The sequence below is a fragment of the Poecile atricapillus genome, chromosome 3 (assembly GCF_030490865.1).
Source record: "Poecile atricapillus isolate bPoeAtr1 chromosome 3, bPoeAtr1.hap1, whole genome shotgun sequence".
Classification (NCBI taxonomy): Eukaryota; Metazoa; Chordata; class Aves; order Passeriformes; family Paridae; genus Poecile; species Poecile atricapillus.
The window spans coordinates 54,263,203-54,281,633 of NC_081251.1; the positions used below are offsets into that span (position 1 = coordinate 54,263,203).

Here is an 18,431-nt window from a genome sequence, read left to right on the forward strand (position 1 = left end):
TCTGCTCTGCAAGAGTGGAAAGCCTCTTTAACAGTGCTAAGTTTACTTAAATTTGCTAGCCTGAAAAGTGAACATGGAATGCACCAAACAACATTGTCACATCAACAAAGACAGATACAGCTTAACCAGTTAAGCAAAGGGGCACACAAAACCTTCATGAAAAGTGATATTTATACTCAACTATTTATTTATACTGTTTATACTTAACCATTCTGAGTAAGGAATCTCATCTACCTTATCTGCCTTCACTGATGGCATGAAACTCTAATATTAAACTCTTCCCAAAAAAACCAAGGAGAGCCAAGGAGATTAAAGAAAGGGGAGGGAGGGAGGGAGGGGGCTGTTGAAAATGGGTGTTGAAGATTAAAGATACATGGGATGAGGGAGGTGGGAGGCGGATGCACTGCCGCAGGGACAAGGACTGTGAGAACAGTGGGGAAAATGACAATCCACCTCTTTCTTCAGGTATGGGGGAAGGGATTATGGGACTGACTGGTAATTTTGAGACTGGACTGGGGCTTTTTGTTTATTTAACATTATTTTTAAATCAACACCATCATCCTCTCTGGAAAACTTATGACAAATAGCACTAAAGTTAACACAACAAGGTTTTGTATGTACTATCTACTTAAAATGCATACAGTACTCGGACTCAAGGACACTAATTGGACAGATACCTGAAAAAAGTATATTCTACAATTGTAAAAATGCATTTCTTCTAAGGAATCAGAAGTTGAACAAAATACAAAACTGCCTTTGGTATTTTTATAAGAAATCATCCCTTTAAAGTATTTCAAATAGTGATGGCAGTCAACACTGACAACTTATCTAGTCATGAATTCAGTCACATTTCTTCAGCATGGCTGATAAGTGCTTTCACATTTACAAAGAACAGGCAAATAAGATGACAGTGGAGAACCAAGACAACTGATACTATTTTGATCTTACTCAAGCCTAATACCACAGAAATATGATACAGATATAATGGAGTGTCAAAATATAAAATCAGAGCATTCTTCTAATTAATAGCAACAGGACAACTCTCTGCCAGGTCTTGTAATTTTAATTTTTCACCATAGTAAAGAAGACAAAAGCAGTCTAAAATTTCAGTGCTTCAATACTTTTCTTTTTTACTTAAAACCATAAATAATTTAAAACCAGCAAATATCATAAACCACACTATAGGACTTACAAAGAAACACAACCTCTAATTAGAAATAGTAATACAAAAAATAGTTAAAGAAGTCAGTTATCCAGTGAAAAATTTAAATCTGAGCAGTTTTGAATCCATTTGAACTACAGCCACAATTATTCTTCATAGTATTTTTCTCTTCTGGTTAATATTCATCAGTCATTTTTACTGTTACGGAGCAAGTGTTTACACACAAAAGAAAACATACAACTCCACCTCAAAATAAATTGAGCAACCAGTGTGTAGTAACTAGAATGAACATACCATAACTTAATTGCAACAGAACTTGGGCTTAAAGTATTCAACAGTGTCTCATAAGTAGTAGAATTAATTTCATGACATAGTGGTTGAGAAATGGCTTCTTTTGCTATTCAATTAATAAACATAATCACATATTTTCAGTAAGTGGCAACAGAAGTAAATGAATTTCTGACAAACTGAAAAGTCCAATATTTCATACACTAGCTAACAAAAATAACCTCATATTACCTTAGTACTGGACAAAGAATTTATTTTTTTCACATCACCAATCCTCAAGAAATTAAATCCCTCAAATCTTTTACTGAAAATGCAAACACAGCTTTCAACTACATGGCTTCCTAGTTAGAGCAGACTAAGTGACTGGAAACTACTAAGTAGGCATGCACTATAGGCGACTGTAGCTGGGTAGTTTGCATAGTTTTAAACAACTGCTTTAAAGCCACCTGTAGTCAAGGCTTACCAGGAAGCAGCACAAGGTAGTGACCTTTCTGACCTACAAAATTACATATAGAAGGATTTTATGCTCAGCCAAATGATACAGAATTGTCACCAGTGCCATTTGCTGCTGCCCAGCTGGCTCATTCTGGCCTTTAGAAGCCATGGCCATTTTTCCCCTTCAACCCATATTCATGTCTCATGAACAATCCTATTTAAAAACCCCAGAGGATGGTCAAGGAGAAATCATGCACAGAAGGATGTGAAAATGTAGAAACCTGCTTTAAACCAGTTCCTGCTGTGCCCCAAACTAGGTGTCACAACATCCTCTAATTCTAGCCTTGTATGTAGGTGTCACCTCCACCAAGTCCTCTATTGCTTGACATCACAATTGCTCTCTGCTAAGTGCTATGAATAGGCCACTCCTTGTTTATACAATTATACCAAAAATGCTTTAGCTATCTATTATAGCAAAAGAACACATTTAAACCCAGTTTACTCAAAGCTGCATGTCAGAAACACTAGCATAACACTGTCATCAGCCGGCATGCAGTCAACCAGAACGCAGCCTCAAACACCTTCACGCAGTCTAATCCCTCCAGCTCCAGAGCAAGTACCTTTCTTCCCACCTCAATTCATGTCCTCCTGCTTGCTCTTTGTACTTCCTTGGGTGGATGAAGTGCTGGCATGGTGAGCAGAGCACGGATCCAGTGTGACTCAAACTAGTGCCAGGTTTGCCTCACATGAGCTGCACTGCGATCACAGCCGTCAAACTGAGCCTCCTCATCCTCCCTCATGTCAAGTTTAGGTGGCTGCACATCTGCCAGTGAGCTAATAGGAAACTAATCCCAAGCCCCTTCTTCCCTTCAGGGAGATTCACATAAATCTAAAGCAGCTCACCCACAGGTCACTTGGTGGCCAGACCTAGCACAGCCCAAGACCCGAGAGCCACTCAAGTGATAGAAATGTCCCCCTCTGTGGCACCAGCAATTTAAATTAGCTTAATAGCATAGGCAGATTGCAAATGAAGCTCCAAATCAGAGCGCACACTTCTAGCAGCAGCACTACAAAGGCATCTTTTCATGACAATGATAAGCTATGACAGATGGGATTCCATCAATACCTGAAAACACAAGGTATGTCCTAATTGACTCAGCCAGCAGAACTGAAATAATTTTTTGGAAGCTTCCTATTACACATTCAACAGGATCTGTGTTGCAAAAGGAAGAGTAGAGATTTCACCAAAACAGTTGCCAACACTCAGTCACATACCAGCTCCTGAGAGGTGAGATGATCTGGAGGACTACCAGGTAGAGATCATACAAAGACATCTTAAAGGCTCGAGAGCAAGAAGCAATGCTGCAGATCTCTCTGCATGTTAATCTAGATACTGCCAGTTTATACATGTTAGAGGATAAACTCTTTTAAACTCACTTGTATTAACAAGAGCATATCAAGAAAGAGAAAAAGGCAAACCACGGTGACAAGCATTAAACTCTCCTAAACATTCAACATGAGGTCACAGGTCCTTCAAGAGCCTTGCTCAAAACCTCCCCTTCCTCCAAAAGGGCTGGTTAAAAACTCTCTCCTTCCCAAGAGTCCTACTGTCCACTGGCACAGCCACCCCACAGACCATCATTTAATGCAATACCTCAGCTCTTCAGTAATGAAATAGTTCCATAAAAGTGTCAGCTCACAACCAGAAGTGAGACAAATGGTCAAAAAAGCCAAGCAAATGACAAGAATGATCACACTACAGATAGGGAACAGAACAGAAATCATTATTAAGTGCTATATAAATCCATCAGGCAGCTATCTCATGGATGCTCTGAGCAATGTAGAACTGGAACAGAAAGAGAAGGCTGATAAAGGATAAAAAGAAGATATGGAATGGTAGCTTCACAGAAGGTGGCTACAACTGGACTTTTCTAACTAGCAAAGGAAAGGTTCAGATAGAGTGGGAAAAAAACCCATGTGGCATGAAGAAGATAAAATAGGAGAAATTATTATTCATCTTTTAATACAAAAGCTAGGATATATGAAATACAAGAGGCTATTTCAAAAAACAAAGGACCATAGCTTTTTCCACACAGCTTATAGATTCCTTACCACAAAGTAAGGCAAATGCTAAAAGCAATACAGGCTGAAAATGTTGTGAGGCACAATCACAGTTACATAGTCCACTTACAGTGTAAAATACCAGAACTTTGTTACTGTGGACAGACAATGCTTAGAGGAAATCACTCACCTTGCCAGAAAACCCTCTCCCACAGCACCCACCATCAGAGGCTGCATACTGGACTAGGTGGACCTCTCACCTCATCACATGCAGATTTCTTACCTCACTCCCAATCTTGGGATTTTTTACCTTTTATTTATTATCCTAAGTAGATCTTAAATAAGAGCAGGACATCTTCCTTGTTTTAAGGTGCACTGTGTGTATCACTACCACACTAATCAAGGAGTACTGTGATTCTCAGACAAAAAGGGACAAACTGGGACTTTGGGGTCATTGTGCTCTGGGTACTTTCAATTTCACATGAACCAGTTAAGTTCTAATTAGAAAATTTATATTCACTGTATAAGTGTAATATGGCACCTGAAAATACAAATAGACAAGTGATGTGTGAACCCACAGTACCATGGAAGGAGCTGAATATATAAAAGTTAAGAAAACATTTGAGAAGGTGGCAATGAAAGCAGGAAAATAATTTCACTTCTAATCTCACTCATTTTCTGTGTAATTTGTCAATACATTTTAACAGCTTGATAGGAAATAAAAAAGCTACTGATACGTTTCTTGTGCATGCACGCCTACCTGCACAAGTGTCTCCTGTATATCTCACATATATGCAAATTGTAGTACATTCTAGGTAAAATATGACTGGAGCATCTTTTGCTGTTCTGGCAGCAAAGAGCTAATTTGAGTTAAATTACTTTAGAGTATTTTAAAATATTTTCAAAGAGCTCTCAGTTTCTTCTCCTACATGATTACAAACAATAGATATGCTGGTTAAAATTTTCAGATATATTTCTCTGAAGGTATATTTAATGAAAAAAATCTATAAAACAAATAATATCTTCAACTTTATCGTATCAAATTTCTGAGTTAGATTCACTCACACAGACTAAACCTATTTTATCAGGGGAAGGGAAAAAGATTAACATACTTACACTTGCATGTTAATTTGTGACACTAACTACTTCACATGCAAAAATCTAAGGAATAACTATTCTAATAAATTATTTGAACCCATAAAACATACAGTGTTTTTTATGCTTAACTATCCCTAAGGTCTGGAATATCACAGTTAAATAACTTCAGGTAAGCTGACGTATCTAGAATTTTTATCCTCATCTCTTTTATTTAGTAATTAAAAACCCCACACACTTGCACAGACACCATCAGAGGCAGTGCAATACATATTTCTATCAGCTCGTTGACAAGCCAGCAGCATTCTTCAAAAATTTTTTTTAAATATTCCTTTTTTTCCTTCAAATTTGAAAATATGCAAATTGCTAAAAATAAAAATTAAAAAAAAGAAATGTTTAAAGTGATTGAGTTGTGAAAACAAGCTGAACTTGTTCTTTATCGAACTGTAGGAGTTGCAGATGAAAGGAGGTGCTATATAAGGAATAGCTAGACTTCAACAGAGAACACACTGCCAAAACATTTTGGCCTAGATTCTGACAGGCACGCACCCAAGTTGAAGGGTCATGGAAAGCAGCGGTGTAAAGAAACAATCTACAGAGACCAGAAAACATTACACTGCGGATTAGGGCTGTGTTGGAGGAAAGGGGGCGGGGGGAGGAGGGCAGAAAGAAGCTGCTTGGGGTTTTGTTTGCTTGGGTTTTTTTTTATTTGAAATCTGGGGAGAAAAACAAAAGATACAATGTCTCGATTATGTGCGAAGGAGGCAGAAAAGATATACAGTACAATTTCTAAGACAGCAACAAATTACAAAATGTATCTTGTTCTTTTTCCTAAGTTTCTGCAGCTCCTTCTCATTTGCTTTCACAGAATATGTTAGAAGGAAGAACAGACGGCAAACTATCACACACAGTTCCTGAAGAAGGCCAACTTTCAAAAAATTCATACTCTGTAATTTGATTAGACCCTTAATAAACATGTCAAAGTTTTATGAAGAATTTTATGAAGAATTCTGGATCTTGCTATCGTTCATGCTCAGGGGTAGTACAGAGCATCATAAAAAGGAAATAAAAATCAAATTACAACGAGAGAGATTTGTGAAAGTTCCAGACTGACTTAATACCTTCATTAATGACAAAGGAAAATTAACAGTTTTCAATTCTTGCAATTCAGACAAGAAGAATATTAATAAAAAGGGAGCTGAGAACTAGCTAGGTTTAGTTTAACTTGGAAAAGCACAGGCTGGTTTATTACGGTAAACATGGTGGAAGGCAGTGAAAGAAAGATGATTGCAAAACGGTATTCACGTTAAACAACAGAGATGCCTAGGTATAAAACAGATGCTCCAGTGTGCACCAGAGAAACTTCTCATTGTAGGCTACAGAAAGGCTCTCACTAGGAGGGACCTACAAACTCAAACCTTTGCATGTGCATCCACTAACACCAGGATAAAGAAGTTTCATCTACAGAATCATGAGCACACAGGCACACAGACTGGCTTAGACTAAGTAATGAAACAAAGTTTGTGGCAGTTTTATCAAATGCAGTAGGGCAAAGCTCTACCTGTGGATATCAAATGTATTTAATAAGAGCCCAAGAACCATACCTTAAACTAAGTACAATGACAGAACCAGCTACTAACAACTCTATTTCACTAAACCTTCAATAAAGTCTGAGCGTCTCTGATTAACAAACCTGTGACTGGTGCAATACATCAGTATCCTTGATCCTTGGCAATAGAAACTAAAGCCTTTATCTGCTGACATGCTATACACACCAAAAAAAAAAAAAAAAACAAAAAAAAAAAATCTTGTGTTTCCTAGATACAATTGTTCAACTCCTTGACAAGCTTTACCTACTCTGGTCAGAAGGATATTGAACATTCTTTTCCACTTACCTAACACATACCCCACAGTACCAACCTGACTGCTTGTACTTGCAATTCCAAAATGGGCTGCATGCCACATTTGCAGCATAAAATACCACAGAGACCATGTAAGTTATCAGAACTTCCTACTCTCCTTACACCAGTGAAAAAGCTTATAAAAAATCTTTACGTAAGTGTTACCTCTGGTGTTAACATTAGTCTGATGAGTTAGGAGTAAAGCAAAAATCACTAGTCTGACTTAACTATGGTTTTGAATGAAAAGATATTACACTTGGGAATATTTTATTTTAGCTGTTCCTACAACATACCAGCTGTGTAGATGGTACATTTTCCTTCCCCTGGTAAAGGGCTCGTAGGTGCTTACGTAAGTTTACAATTCTGATACAGAGACATTAAATTACACACACCAAAGTCAGACACACGAGGATGGATGTAATCTGCTCAGACCAGCACTGCTTCAACATATTTCTTAATCGATGATATTTCAAATGTCTCAATTAAAAACTAATTTATAGGAGGACCAGGAGGAAAAGAAGAAAAGCCCCCTGACTACACATCGGTCCTTTAAAGTCCCAAGAGTGCAGATACTTTTATTAAGGGCAGTTTTCAAATCAGTATCGTAGGATAAAGATCTCAAACGCTTGTCCAACTGATGCACCCGATGCAACTGCAAGTACTATTCAAACGAGGGGGGGAGGGAAGAAAGGAACACGATAGCCTTAAGTCTATTTCAGCCAGTCAGTTAGTCCTTGGCGTAATACTTCACATCGCAAACAGTAAGAGCACGTTTATGATAAAGCTTCACCCCAATCAAACGAAGGCTGCTTCATAAACTACAGCGGAGCAGCTGGGGGTGCTGGTCCGGCACAGGAGTCCGCGGTGCCCCCCGCATCGCCCCGGCACAGCACGGGAGATGCTGCGCCCTCTTCCCGGAGAGGCAGCTCCAGCGCCGGGCTCTCTGCCCCGAGGCTCCCCCGGGGCCAACAACTCTCCACCGCGCCGGCCGCAGCTCCCACCCCCCGGCCCCGCGGGCTTTCATTCCGCAAAACCCCGCGGCATTCGGCGGCCAGGGAGGAAGGGGCGAGAAATTCGCGGCTTTCACACAACACGGACGCCGACCTTATCGGAGCTTTCCTTCCCGTTTCTCACCCACCACTCTTTTTTTAGTGCGGGGAGGGGGGATCCCGGTGGCCAGCGGCAGCTCGTGTTTCCCTGCCCCACGCCCCGGGGCGAGGGGAGCGGCCGGGCTGCGCCCTCCGCGCGGGGCAGGGAAACGCCGGGAAAAGTTTGAGCGGGGAAAGGGGCGACAAGAGCTCCAACCCCGCCGACACCTGGGAGGCCGGCCGGGGGGAAGAAAGAGGAGGAGGTGAGGAAGAGGAGTTTGTAAGGTGCCCGAAGCCCACGCTCTGTCTGCCCCTGCGAGCCCCGCTCCGGCAGCCTGCGCACACGCGTGGGTCGCCCACCGCGCTCCGCAGAGCGGAGGGAGTGGGGGTGTGGGGCAGCCCCTCTGCAGCCCCCACCGCCGCTCCTCGGGGCGGGAGCCGGGTCCCGGAGCAGCGCGACCCTTCCCAGCCTTCTCACGTTCCTTCCCCTCCCTTTCCCGGCAGGCAGCCGGGGCACAGCGCGACCCCGCTGCGCCGCCCGCCCTTACCTGGGCGCCGAGCAAGAACTCACCTGCCGAGAGCTGGGCCCGGGCCGCCCCGAGCAGGGCGGGCGAGCGGCCGGCCAGCAGGGCGAGCGCCGCCAGCAGCGGCAGCGAGGCGGCGGCGCCGGCCCCCCTGCCCATGCCGACTTGCGGAGAAGTTTCTGAAAGAGGCCGGTGCTGCCCCGGCCCGCGGCGGCGGGCGGAGCGCACCTCGACCGCCCCTCTCGCCGCGGCGCCTCGCCAGGAGACCCCCGCGCCGAGGGGCGCCCGCTCGCCCCGGGGCCGCCCGCTGGGGCAGCCGTCTACGGCGCGACGAGCGCGGCGGCGGCGGCAGCGATTCCCCTCGTACTCCGGAGTTACTTTGCTGCTGGGCGAGTGGGGCGGGAGGGAGGAGCCGAGCGCGCACGTCCAACCCCCGCTCCCCGGCACTTGGCACGGGGAATGTGGGACTCCGGCCCGCAGCCCGGCGCGGGCGCAGCGGCGCCCGGCAGCGCCTCCTGCTGCAGGCGCGGCGGCAGCACCGGCTCGGATCGGCGCTGCCCGGATCGCCTCCGCTCCCTCGGATCGGCTTTCCCTGGCGCGGCGCGGCTCGGCTTCCCCCGGCACAGCTCGGATCGGCTCTTCTCCGCCCTCTCCGGCACGGCGCTGCTCGGCTCGGCACGGCACAGGAGCTGCTACGGGCGGCTGTGCGAGCCCCCCGCTCTCAGCCTCCCGCCCGAGGGGAACCTGCCGCGTCTGGAGGAGAAGGAGGAGAGGGGCGGAAGGGAGAGGGCGCCGGCTGAGCTGGAGGGGCGGGAGGTCGGGGCAGGGAGCGCGGCCGGGGGCGGCGGGTCTCGGGCGCTGGTTTTGGGGGAAGCTCCCCACGCCTCGGCTGGGATCTGTTGGCTCATCCCGCTCTTGGAAACGCCGTATAGATCGAGTGGCGAGCGTGGCATTATCAGCGCGCAACAAACAGCCCGGCTGTATCCTCGAGTCAGGGTTCGTGTTTTTGCTTTCTTTGGCAACACTTGTCTGGCTCCTAACGCCAGTAAAGGCTCGTTGTTCTCATTTGGAATGGTAATAAACAGTATTGCCATTATCCTACCGTTTCCACGGGTGATCACTATCTGACCTTTCAGACAGGTCTGTGTGCAGCTGTGCGACTTTGACACCCGTGGGCTGTGACAAAGGATGCTCTCTCCTGATCCAAACCCCAGGTATGCCCTATAATATAGGCCTCGTTCTCTGTTTTTAAAAGCACTGCAGGTCCTTACGCTCCCAGGGCTTAGAACTCCAAAAAGCGTTTGGAATAACAGGTAAAGTCACCAGTGCTGGAATTTATGTTTAAGTAAACATAATCTCCTCAAATTAGATTTTAACTTATTTTTTATTAGATTTTATTTTTTGCATGGCAACTTGTAATTAGAGATGTTGTATAATGATTACAACTGAACCTGAAACCACTGGAAACTCCAGGTTTTATTGCAAATTCGAAATTCAATCCAGGTTCATCAAAGGTTTGCTGTGATTCAAAATCCTTTCCAGCCATTGTCTGGCAATTGATAGGTTTACCTTTAAGCCCCACAAGTCCCCAGGTTCCCACAGCAAAAAAAAAAAAAAAAAAACAAAAAAAAACAGTGAATCACAACGTGTTATACAAAATACCACGTAGTTCACACACACCCAACACTGAAAAAACTCTACACCTGGAAAACCCTGCCCTTCATTTGGGTGGAGTGGCTGAAAACCCACTTGTATGCTTACCCTGAACTGTAAAATTATGTGCTTCAGTGAACACTGACTCTTTGTTTGCACTTCAAGAAGAATGGGAGCTCTGTGAGATGATCTCACAACACCCAGTATTTCAGGAAGGATGGGCCATGTACCAGATGGGAAATTTTCCTGAGCAAGGTGAAAGAAAGAAGTGTGCCAGCCCAGCTTCGGATGGCTGAGGATACATCACCATTTCTGTTGCTAATGAAAAAGATGTACCAAGTCATATTGGTGTGAGGGAGTATGTGGGTATCTAATGCCTGCCTTCATGCTGGGAGCTATACTACTAACACTGTAAAAGTGACTTCAAGCCAGATAACTCATGAGTTGTTTGGGAGGGCAGAGGAGAGGAAAACTGATGTCTCCTTCGCCTTTTACCTCCATGAGAGGCTTGCAGCTATCTCTGATGGTCAGCACCGCTGATTGCCGTGTCTGGAGCAGAGGAGAGGTTGTTAGGTGGTGGTGAATGTGCAGCTCCAGGTTGTTGCTTAGATAATTCTCTGAAGTGATGGATCCCACTGATGATGTACAATCATCTGGGATTTATCCAGATAGCTTACATATGTTCCAGTAGGAGTCTCTTGAGATTTTATCCTTTCCCATTATTCCATTGTTATTAAAAAGCAATGAAAAGTGTTTTGATTGCTATTCTTTCCTTGACTAGAGAGTTCAGGCTTGAGAGGTAGGGGTGAGGTGTGCATGTGAGTCCACTTTTCCCTCAGGTGTGTGTGCATCTGTTGAACTATGTGTGGTTCAGATGTGTACTACTGCACTTGGCATCCTGACAAACACTTACACTTCAGGTTTGAGGTATTTTTTTATGCTATATGACATGAATGGATTTATTTTCACTCCAGCTTTTATATTTTTGGAGCTCTAAATGTTTTACTTTTTTCCCATTTTCAAGTAAGAATAAGCAAATTTATATTACCTGTTGCATGTTTTTTTAAAAACTCTCTGAGCTAACTAACTGTATGTTAAATGCAAGTCTAATATAGTAGCAGAAAGATGGAGACACATCACAGTAAAATCTTCCCCTCCAGCCTGAGAGCTATTTGGAACTTAAGAAAGGTATGGTCTTTATCTTAGTAATTGCAACATCTAAATAAAGTGCCAAATAAATCTCTGTCAATTTCAAGAAACTGGTTCTGAAACTCTACTAGATGCTTCTACTCTCTTTGCATTCCCAGTAAAATCTTTCCTACTATGCTTTTGTGTGTTACTAAGCCCATCATAACATATTTTTTAACACAGGCTATCACTTATTTATATCTGTAATGACTGACAGATGTCTAGCACAATATATTTCACAGCAAAATACTTAAATTAGCAGTATTTCAGTTACATCTTACATGGTCTTTTCCTACGGTATTTGAACAGTATATAAAGTCTAGATGTTATAGTAAATTACATATTCCTAACCAGGAAAAATGTTTCCCTCTTCTTTTTCTTTTTCAGGAACCTTTAACCATTGTCCTAGAGCACAAGGGGATTTGGAGAGATTTAAATGAAAGTTTTCAAAAAAAGATAGTCAAGTATTCTCATTATCCTGCTGCTCCCATCCAACTTTCCACCCCTCTGCACATTTTCTTCCTTTGAGAAAATGTTCTCATTTATTTTGTGAGCCTTAGCAAGATCCCAGGCCTTGAAGTTCTGGCTCTTCAAGGTTGGAGATCCTAAAGAATATTGAGAATTGTATTGATTGAGGTTTTCTTGGTGTTATCCAACAATGCCCATGGTAGGGGTTTCATTGTATTTTGACTTCTGAAAAGAATACCTCTATGAAATATACTTCAAATTTCAATTAAATGTGTTATTTTAAAGCCTAGTACTCACAGAGACTTTTTGAGAACATGCTAATTTCACAGAGGATCAGCAGCCAACACTCTTGTCTTAAGAAACCATGAATGCATGGACTGAAGAGGAAGAGACAATGCAAAAGACAAAGAGTCTTACTGACACTTTTCAACAGCCTCCCCTCATACAGCAGCTTTTTGGAAGCAAATGTGGGGCAGACTACAAAGTATGGGGATTCACTGATGCGTATCATGTGTGCATAGGTGGACCTGAATAATACCTCCCAATTAGGAGTGTCCCACATTCACCCAGCTGCTTGTGGTACATGGTGAGACCAGGACGCACAACAAGTGAACTGCCCGGTGACTGGGGCATCTCTGCAGCTCTTGCTCACATTCTTCAGCCCCATCATCAGAGCTAGTGACAAGCTAGTGTGACTACAGAGATTATTATGTAGCAATTTGTTCCATCAAAAAGTGGGCTCAGTGACTTTGGAAGTCCTTTCCAGCCTTGATGATTCTATTATTCTATTTTATCATTCTGTAATTGCCCATCCTGAGCCTCCTTCCCACTTGACCACCATTGTCAGAAATGTTCACCTTTCAGGGTAAAACTTTCCACCACCTCTCAAGAGACGGGATATTACTTGGGTCTTCTTGTCATCTCTGCAGTTTTGATAAAATAGCCTGCAATTTTTTTTAAAAGAGCACATTTCCTTTTATTGACCAAATACTGTCTTATTTTTTCTTTGAGCAGACAAAATAGTTGACAACTGAAATATAGCATGGGAAAAGCCTTCAAGAAGGAGCGAGGCATAGCCTTGTTCTGAAATAAATTTAGTGAATTCCAGCCCTTCAAAATTACATTGTACTGTGAATTCCTCATGCCAGGGTCCAGGCCAGAAAGAAGCTGGTCCCTGAGTTTGTCTAAATATCAAAGAAAAAGCTCTGTAAAATTCTCTGTTTTAACAGAGAATGTACTGTAAAACACTATTTGGCTAAAGCAAGGGACACTGGAAGACAGCTAATAGCTGAAACTCAGAATACCTGAGTGATTAATTGACCAGTGATTATGAAGGCATTAAATTCCTCAGAACCGCCTGGTTTTAAACAAGTTCTTGCTACACGTTTTCTGTATGTATGTGTTTAAGCAAATTCACCTTTCCACATTGCCTATAAGCCTTTCACCAGTCAACTTCTACCCCCATGCTGTTCATCACAGCTTCATGCTCATTTTCCTCATTAGAAATGTAGGAGGAAACATTGTTTTGTGTCACTGAAGGAGACACCAGAAAGATTTTAGAAGTTTCTGAGAACTTGCAAAAGTACATTGCACTGCTGTACTGATTGCCCAATTTTTTTAGATTATTGTAGCTGTACCTGCTGCTTGCAGTGGTATGAAAGCATGTAGAGCTTCAAAGTCCACAACACTGAAGCTGAGCTTGAGCTCAGTTGAAGTTGTTCACTCAGGTCTTGGAACAGCTCCAAAAAGACACTCAATGTGCCCTGCAAAGATTCGTGAGAAACTGTGAAGAAAAATGGACAGATGGCCTTAGAGTATTTGTTGCCACTGAAGTGCAGTAGACAAAGAGATCCAACAGCAGAGAATGGTTGAGTTGGATGAGGTCTTGAGGGTGTTAACCTGATGCATTGAAAACAAGAAGCTGATAGAAAAATGAATATAAAAGGAAAATAGATGGGTTTTCTAGAGTGATCATTTTAGCAGCAGCTTTGGGGGCTAAATAGTTGTCTGTGATTAGGAGGATAAATTACACAGTATTGCTTCTGTTTCCTTATTAGGTAAACCTGCATATACTTGTAACTTAATTGAGTAAACATGCACATTTAAAATTCAGTGAGTAAAATGTAAAAAGTTAACGGATCAGAGAAACAAACTTAAAATCAGCATGATGCAAAATCAAGTTGCACTTTTCATCCACCTTTAACCCAGCCTTAGCATGTTGTGATTAACACAAGAAACATGGAAATATTTTGTGCATAAAAAAGAAATGCAGGACTGGGTAATTTTGTCTTGAGAACCTTTAAAAAGCATGCAGTTTGTGAATTGTCAAGTAATAGGCCTTGAAACACTAAAATATCATTTTGGGGGTGCTGGTGGGTGAGAGGCTGTACAAAACCCAGAAACATGTACTCACAGCCTAGAAAGCCAGTTGTGCCTTGTGCTGCATCCAAAGCACCATGGACAGCAGGGCCAGGGACAGGATTCTGTTCCTCTGTTCCTCCCTGGTAAGATCGCACCTGCAGTGCTTCATCCAGCTCTGGGGTTCCAGACACAGGAAGGATATAGACATGTTAGAGCAAGTCCAGAGAAGCGACACCAAGATGTTTAGAAGGTTGGAGAACCTCTCCTATTAGGACAGGCTAAGAAAATTTGGCTTGTTCAGCCTGGAAAAGAGGCTTTGAAGTGACCTAATTGTGGCCTTTCTTTACTAGACAACAGTATACATGAAAGATGAAGAGAGACTACTTACAAGAATATGTAGTGAAAGGACAGGAGAAATGGCTTCAAACTGAAAGTAGGTTTAAATTAGATACTAGGAAGAAATTCTTTACTGTGATAGCGGTGAGGCACTGGAACAGGTTGCCCAGAGAAGCTGTGGATGTGGACTCATCCCTGGAAGTGTTCAAGACCAGGTTGGATGGGGCCCTGATGAACCTAGTCTGGTGGATGGCATCCATGCCCATGGAGGGGGGGTTAGAACTGGATGACCTTTAAGATCCTTTCTACAATTCTATGATATCTCTTTTTCCAGGCTTTTTCTTTTTTTCCAAAATTTAAGATGTTTTGGGGGTGGCAGAAGAGACATCTCATAGAAAGAGACATCTGAAATGCATTTGTAAATGTCAAACCATGAGCCCCTTTACTGACCAAAAAATTCAACAACTTCATTTGAATGGTGTGATTTATTTAGAGAGAGCAAAAGCATGCAAGTTATCCATAGCCTCAAGACCTCTCACACTGCTGCTATGTCCAGTTGTGCTACATTCAGTGATCAGGTTATTAAGGGGGCTTGAAGGAAAATCGATTATTTAGAAGTACAATACATTGGGAATTCAGTCTTCCTTCCCTTCATGGATATACCATTGTTGAGATTGCCATTAGATCCTCAACTGCACACATTGTCGAACTCTTATCTGAAAGAAGACCTGTATCAGAAATCTTGAAGTGAAATAAGTAAAGCTTATCAATCATTTTAAGTAATGCAGAACTCTGTAATGTTGAGCAGATCTGATGGGATAGGTAGTGATTTTGTTTGGCTTATCCAGGCAAAAATGTCCTATATAGATTACTGTAAAACCTGTTACCAAAATGAAAGGAAGCTAGACTTGATTTGGAGGAGAGCAATTAGTCTCCCTGTAATAACTCTTGGTTTTACAGTGGTGTGTTCCAAATTTCTGTGAGATCCAAATGTTTGTTTCTACCTCTTCTTGTTAATTGGAAATTGATACATATGGGGGTGTTGAGAAGTCTGCCTGAATATAAAATGGTCTAAAGAAAACAACCCTGAGCATAAACAACCATGAGTAAGTGACAATATAAAAAACATTAGCCAGTGCTCTGGCACATTTATCCATTATAAAGGAATTAATTCAGGTTCTTCCTGTTAACCAAGAAATGGCTATGATTTGAATAAGAAAGAAGCTGAAGAAGCACAGTATATGATTCAACCTCACCCTCACAAATATTAATGATAGTCAGGAATAAAAATCGGAATCTGCAATCAGTCAGTCCATACTCGAGGGAATAGGAGTATGATTAAAGATATTTTAAGTCCAGGACTATATTTATTTTTGCAGTCTCACTGGCTTCCAACTGAAAACAAAACTGTATCCTATCTATATGCACTTGATATCTGTGGCTATCAGTGTGCTGTGGTGAGCTGATCAGTGACCACCCACCAGAAAAGCAAAGTTCACACCTGGCAGAGGTTTTCTGATATTACCCAGAGGGAAAAGAAATCTGAGCAGGGAAAAGATGCTAAACAAAATATAGCCCTCTCTTCTTCAGCCTATGATGTGAATTTGTCAGCTGTGGTAGGGACCTCTCTTAGAAGGAGAAATAGATGTTGAATTATTTCTTCATCTCACATAAACCTGAGGAATCGTTAATGCTCTGAAAATACTTTTGCTGCAACAATTGTTAAAAAATCATGGTTGCCATCTTGTCTATAGTTTAGGAAGATTTCATCTCCAAGGGAAATTAATCAAGACACATTAATACATACTCAGCAGACTCACAAGTCATAACTGACGTCTGGTATAGTGATTGCTCATGTCACTCCACAAAAGCTTTCTCTATTAGAACAGTCTTTCATAAGTCTGCTACTAAACTTCTCTTCAAAAGTGGAAAGTGTCATCAGATAAATCTAACAGACTCATAAAGACTTTGTCTCTGGGGTCTGACAGCTATATTCTGGTTGTTCTTAGAATATTACTACCTCAGTTTTGTGTACTTTAACTCTAAGATTTCAGTGTGACTTTCAGATATCTACCATAAAGCCCTAAGTTTCCGCTTTTATCTTCCTTCATTTTAGAGCTGAAGTTTTCAATTCTCAACTTTTAAAGTAAGTTACTTACATGGAAAAGGCTACCTAATCCAAGAATAGATGTGTATATATCTTATCTAAAGTAGGCTACCTTCTGCCCAAAGAGTTTATCATCAGTTGAATTACCATACTCTCTCTTTGCTGGATAGAAAGTGACTCACTCTGAATTCCTGTATGTCAGGATGTTGAAGCTATGTGTAAAGTTCTATTCTTCTCTCTTTTTTTTTTTTCTTTTTTTTTCTTTTTTCTTTTTTTTTTTCCTAGTTCTAAATTTAAGGCTTACATTTCTTATATCCAGTTTTAGTTGTGTAATACCTGGAAGAGTTCTTCCTTCTCTAGAACAGCTTCATAGGAACAAATCAGAAAAGTTTGAGAGAAAACATGGTGAAGACAATGCAACCTGAAACAGGATACTGTAATACATTTAATAATAATTTTATTAGAGTCTGGAGAGTGTTGAAAAGTAAAAAAAAAAAATGTAGACCAGAATTAGTGAGGTTTACCTGGGAGCTTGCAGTAGAATTTTTTTGTATCTTGAAAAAAAGGTTAATTCAGGCATTTATGTTAGAGAATTGTTCTACCTGGTCCAATTGTTTCGTTCAATTTTAAAAATGTATCTCCACTGGATTCTGAAACTCTCTTCCTTTCAGTAAAGATCAAAGGAAAATTCCTTTACATTTTATATAGAATAATCTGAAAGATGTTATAATGAACTTGGATGTTTTTTTCTGTCTGTGCTGGGATAATTCTTTGCTATTATGGCATTTACTTTGCTGAGTTGGATTACAGCCTGTTTTATCTCAACAATGACAGACTAGAGGACAGTAGAACAGATTAAGAATACCTATAGCAAATGCAATGTCAACCTGCACAATCTTTGACAATTATACTGCACATTACCATCATTTTATGTGCTGTAAATAAGCCCACATCCTTTGTTTTGCCTGACTCCTTCCAGATGCCACTTCCCTCAAACAAACAACAGTTATCAGGTTCTCAGCAATATTTGCAGATTGAGTTGTGCTTATGGATCTACCTTTGGCCTACAAGAAGGTAATTTCTCCAGGTTAGACAACCAGATCAAGACATTTTAATGTTGCACTCTGCATTATCCCAGCCTATTCTTAAACTGCCATCTCTTCTAGGCAGGGACATTTAGGATACAAACAGAAATCTTACATCTTTATAGTACTGATGGCAGTAGTGACACTGATACAGTTTACAAGGTGATGTTTCTGTATGAAGAATTGGCCGTTTTCCACCTTCAGCTTGGTTTTGGGTGGTTTATTATCTTCCTAACTCAAAATTGTTCCAGGAGACCTGAGGCAATGTGTAGTATATCAGCCTAGTGTTCTCCACATTCTAGTGTATTCTGCCCTACTCTTGGCTGCTCATACTCCAAAGAAGGGCAGGGCTCTCTTTTATTCTCAGGCGCCTCAAAGGAGCTATTATGAATGAATCTGAGCGCCAAAAAAGGTTTCATAGTAACTTCTAGAGGACCCGATCTTCAGGTTTTTTTCAGTCAGGAATATTTCAGTCTCCAGGAAATGCCATAATACCTCTCGGGTCCTGTTCACAATAATTTGGCATGTTTGTCTCATTTGGTGTCCCAGTGAGAGGAGGTAGTTTGTTGTTTACTCCTTTTCCAGTGCCCACCTGAGTGCCAGCACTTAATGACTAATCACCATGTGGCACCACTGTAATGATCACACTAGTTATAATACCACTAAGACAACTATATTA

General features: G+C 41.8%; 1 protein-coding gene across 5 annotated transcripts in view; it reads right to left on the minus strand.

Annotated features, from left to right (window-relative positions):
* The window catches only part of PTPRK (protein tyrosine phosphatase receptor type K), a 382,502-nt gene extending 373,361 nt beyond the window's left edge, over positions 1-9,141 (minus strand). For all 5 annotated transcript variants that reach the window (XM_058834980.1, XM_058834978.1, XM_058834979.1 and 2 more), the window contains exon 1: positions 8,602-9,141. In XM_058834980.1, the coding sequence (XP_058690963.1) occupies positions 8,602-8,713 (112 nt within the window). In that variant the 5' untranslated portion in view covers positions 8,714-9,141. The remainder of the gene's footprint in view (positions 1-8,601) is intronic.
* Between the last annotated feature and the right edge of the window lie 9,290 nt (positions 9,142-18,431).